General features: G+C 50.4%; 1 protein-coding gene across 1 annotated transcript; it reads left to right on the forward strand.

Annotated features, from left to right (window-relative positions):
• The first annotated feature begins 715 nt into the window (after window positions 1–715).
• On the forward strand, window positions 716–3198 carry LOC124667243 (phenylalanine ammonia-lyase-like). Its single transcript, XM_047204547.1, has one exon. The coding sequence runs from the start codon at window positions 859–861 to the stop codon at window positions 2992–2994; it is 2136 nt and encodes a 711-aa protein (XP_047060503.1). The 5' UTR covers window positions 716–858; the 3' UTR covers window positions 2995–3198.
• Window positions 3199–4524: the final 1326 nt, after the last annotated feature.

A 4524-nucleotide genomic window follows, 5' to 3' on the forward strand; every position in this document is an offset into this window, starting at 1 on the left:
GTCCATAGCTTGCTTTGGCTAGACAAACCCGGCTCCTTTTTCGTTTTAAGATTTGTTTCCCTGTAGCTTTGCACACATGGTGTAATTAAGCAGCCACCCCGCTTGCTTTAAATTCTTCAATGTCGAAAAAAGGACATTCCTGCATTGGCATTCTTTACACGTTCATTAGTCGAAGTTCAGCGTTTCTGGTATCAGTTAGGTAATGCCGCCTTCAGGCTTCAGCAACAAGTGCGTCTCACGGGTGGTGAGCAACTAACCATCTGATGTGTGATTAGTATTAGTAAAATGATTGTTAGCATAGTAGAAGCTGTTAAGAATACGATGCGTGATTAATACTGTCATTCTAGAAACTTGACCATGTGAGCACATACGGGAAAATGAAGCTCACAAAATAACTATTTTTATGTCCAAAGAGCAAATTAGATTACTGTGGATGAGAAACTCACAGCAATGCCTCGCATCTTCCTCCCCGCGCACCAACCCCCTGCCACCAAGACGCCAACGCGCTCATCTACGTAGCCACCACCCGGTCCGTACGTAGTCATGGCCACCGGAGCTCCACCCACCAATGACCAATCCAGACATCCAGTGGTCAACCTCACCTTCCAGGTCCATACCAAATTACCAACCCACACCCGCACCTACCCTGCTCAGTTGCGCTACCTATTTAATCCCCGCGCTGCCTCCATCCGCTCCAAGAAAAGCCGCACCTTCCTCTGCAACTCGAGCTCCTCTTCAGTCTTGAGCACAAGTCCGTCCTCCAAGCAACGATCAACACTTTCAGAATCCAGATACACACACACACACCAAACAGTGTCTAGGTAGCTAGCTTGCTCTAATAGTTCTTTGCAAATCTCCATGGAGTGCGAGAACGTTGCAGCCAACGGCGATGGCCTTTGTGTGGCGCAGCCAGCGCGGGCCGATCCTCTGAACTGGGGAAAAGCTGCCGAGGAGCTGTCGGGGAGCCATCTTGATGCCGTGAAGCGGATGGTGGAGGAGTACCGACGGCCGGTGGTGACCATGGAGGGCGCCAGCCTGACTATCGCCATGGTCGCCGCCGTGGCTGCCGGTGCCGACACCAGGGTGGAGCTCGACGAGTCAGCCCGCGGACGTGTCAAGGAGAGCAGTGACTGGGTCATGAACAGCATGGCCAACGGCACCGACAGCTACGGTGTCACCACCGGCTTCGGCGCCACCTCCCACCGGAGGACCAAGGAGGGCGGCGCTCTCCAAAGAGAGCTCATCAGATTTCTTAACGCCGGAGCCTTTGGCACCGGCAGCGATGGCCACGTCCTGCCCGCCGCAACAACGAGGGCGGCCATGCTCGTTCGCGTCAACACCCTACTCCAAGGCTACTCTGGCATCCGTTTCGAAATCCTCGAGACGGTCGCCACGCTTCTCAACGCCAACGTGACACCGTGCCTACCGCTTCGGGGCACGATCACGGCATCCGGTGACCTTGTTCCTCTCTCCTACATCGCGGGCCTTGTGACCGGTCGCCCAAACTCCGTGGCGACCGCTCCAGATGGTACCAAGGTTAACGCTGCAGAGGCATTCAAAATCGCCGGCATCCAACATGGTTTCTTTGAGCTGCAGCCCAAGGAAGGCCTTGCCATGGTCAACGGAACCGCGGTTGGTTCCGGACTTGCGTCCATGGTGCTCTTCGAGGCTAACATTCTTGGCGTCCTTGCTGAGGTTCTGTCGGCTGTGTTCTGCGAGGTGATGAATGGCAAGCCCGAGTACACCGACCACCTCACCCACAAGCTGAAGCACCACCCTGGTCAGATCGAGGCCGCGGCTATCATGGAGCACATCCTTGAAGGAAGCTCCTACATGATGCTCGCGAAGAAGCTCGGCGAGCTCGACCCATTGATGAAGCCGAAGCAAGATAGGTATGCCCTCCGGACATCGCCGCAATGGCTTGGCCCTCAGATCGAGGTTATCCGTGCCGCCACCAAGTCGATCGAGCGCGAGATCAACTCCGTCAATGACAACCCGCTCATCGACGTCTCCCGGGGCAAGGCCATCCATGGTGGCAATTTCCAGGGCACGCCCATCGGTGTGTCCATGGACAACACCAGGCTTGCCATTGCTGCAATCGGCAAGCTCATGTTTGCCCAGTTCTCCGAGCTGGTGAACGACTTCTACAACAATGGTTTGCCTTCCAATCTCTCCGGTGGACGCAACCCGAGCTTGGACTATGGCTTCAAGGGTGCCGAGATTGCCATGGCCTCGTACTGCTCCGAGCTCCAATTCTTGGGCAACCCTGTGACTAACCATGTCCAAAGTGCAGAGCAACACAACCAAGACGTCAACTCTCTCGGTCTCATCTCTGCCAGGAAGACCGCTGAGGCCATTGATATTTTGAAGCTCATGTCATCGACATTCTTGGTCGCATTGTGCCAAGCTATCGACCTCCGCCACCTCGAGGAGAATGTCAAAAATGCCGTCAAGAACTGTGTGAAGATGGTGGCTAGGAAGACCCTTAGCACCAATGACAATGGCCACCTCCACAACGCACGCTTCTGCGAGAAGGACCTGCTCTTGACAATCGACCGTGAGGCGGTGTTCGCCTACGCAGATGACCCTTGCAGCGCTAACTACCCACTGATGCAGAAGATGCGTGCAGTTCTCGTGGAGCACGCCTTGGCCAATGGTGAGGCCGAGCATGATGTGCAGACGTCAGTGTTCGCCAAGCTAGCTGCATTCGAGCAGGAGCTCCGTGCAGTGCTTCCAAGGGAGGTCGAGAGTGCCCGGTGCGCCATGGAGAATGGCACTGCCGCACAGCAGAACCGCATCACCGAATGCCGGTCATACCCGCTGTATCACTTCGTGCGCAAGGAGCTCGGAACCGAGTACTTGACCGGAGAGAAGACGAGGTCTCCTGGTGAAGAGGTGGACAAGGTGTTTGTGGCCATGAACAAGGGAAAACACATCGACGCACTGCTTGAGTGCCTCAAAGAGTGGAACGGTGAGCCCCTGCCTATCTGCTGAAGAATGAATCAAGGAACTGAAGAAACAGAGTGCTTCAGAATTGGGAAGGCTTCACATGTGCTTAGTTAATTAGTACAGTACTGTTTCATTGTATCTTCTGATGTTGGTGTCTGCGACGTCCTTCTATAGCTGCCGTACCAAAAAATCACAAATGTACTAGTTATATTCAGCAGATCACTGTTATATAACCAGAAAGTTCCTTCACATCCGCATGATATATCAAAAATCTAAATCTAAATCTAAATCTAAATCTAAATCTAAATGTCAGTTGTATCTGTGGAGTTGTAATTTCATCAACTCTGAATCCTTCAATTCACGTCTCACCCATGCTTACCAATTTTCTTTCTTAAATTTTAATAGACTGGTAGTCATGTATGTGCAGCACGCGTCACCATCACGGGGGAGAACTTTAGAAGTCATACAGGAATGATGTAAATTTACCAAATTTAGTAAAACATATTCTTACACCAATCTACTGGGAAATATAATGAAACTCCAAAAAAACGTATAATTTACCGAACGTATAATGAAACTCCAAAAAAAACCTGTTGTGTGGAGCCTCCGTCAGCCCTCCGACTCCGCCTCTTCACCTATTTAAAGGTCCCTGACCTAAATCTTCGATACGGAAAAGCCACGGTACGAGAAACCTTTCAGAGCCGCCGCCATCGCGAAGCCAAGATCTGGGGGACAGGAGTCTCTGTTCCGGCACGCCGCCGGGACGGGGAAGTGCCCCCGGAAGGCATCTCCATCGACACCACCGCTATCTTCATCACCGCTGCTGTCTCCCATGAGGAGGGAGTAGTTCTCCATCGAGGCTAAGGGCTGTACCGGTAGCTATGTGGTTAATCTTTCTCCTATGTACTTCAATACAATGATCTCATGAGCTGCCTTACATGATTGAGATTCATATGAGTTTTGTATCACTATTCATCTATGTGTTACTCTAGTGATGTTATTAAAGTACTCTATTCCTCCTTCATGGTGTAACGGTGACAGTGTGTGCATCATGTAAGTACTTGGCGTAGGTTATGATTGTAATCTCTTGTAGATTATGAAGTTAATTATTACTATGATAGTATTGATGCGATCTATTCCTCCTTCATAGTGTGATGGTGACAGTGTGCATGCTATGTTAGTACTTGGTGTAATTGCAATGATCTATCATGCACTCTAAGGTTATTTAAATATGAACATCGAATGTTGTGGAGCTTGTTAACTCCGGCATTGAGGTGCTCTTATAGCCCTACACAATTAGTGGTGTTCATCATCCAACAAGAGAGTGTAGAGTGGTTTTATTATGTGATCAATGTTGAGAGTGTCCACTAGTGAAAGTATGATCCCTAGGCCTTGTTTCCAAACACTGAAACTCCGTTTATTCTATCGTTCGTTGCATGTTTACTCGCTGCCATATTTTATTCAGATTGCTATTACCACTCATATACATCCATGCTACTTGTATTTCACTATCTCTTCGCCGAACTAGTGCACCTATACATCTGACAAGTGTATTAGGTGTGTTGGGGACACAAG

This window comes from Lolium rigidum, chromosome 6, assembly GCF_022539505.1.
Source record: "Lolium rigidum isolate FL_2022 chromosome 6, APGP_CSIRO_Lrig_0.1, whole genome shotgun sequence".
In the NCBI taxonomy this organism is placed as follows: domain Eukaryota; kingdom Viridiplantae; phylum Streptophyta; class Magnoliopsida; order Poales; family Poaceae; genus Lolium; species Lolium rigidum.

Coding starts and splice junctions, on each gene's coding strand:
- LOC124667243 (XM_047204547.1), top strand. CDS start 859: ATGGAGTGCGAGAACGTTGCAGCCAACGGCGATGGCCTTTGTGTGGCG.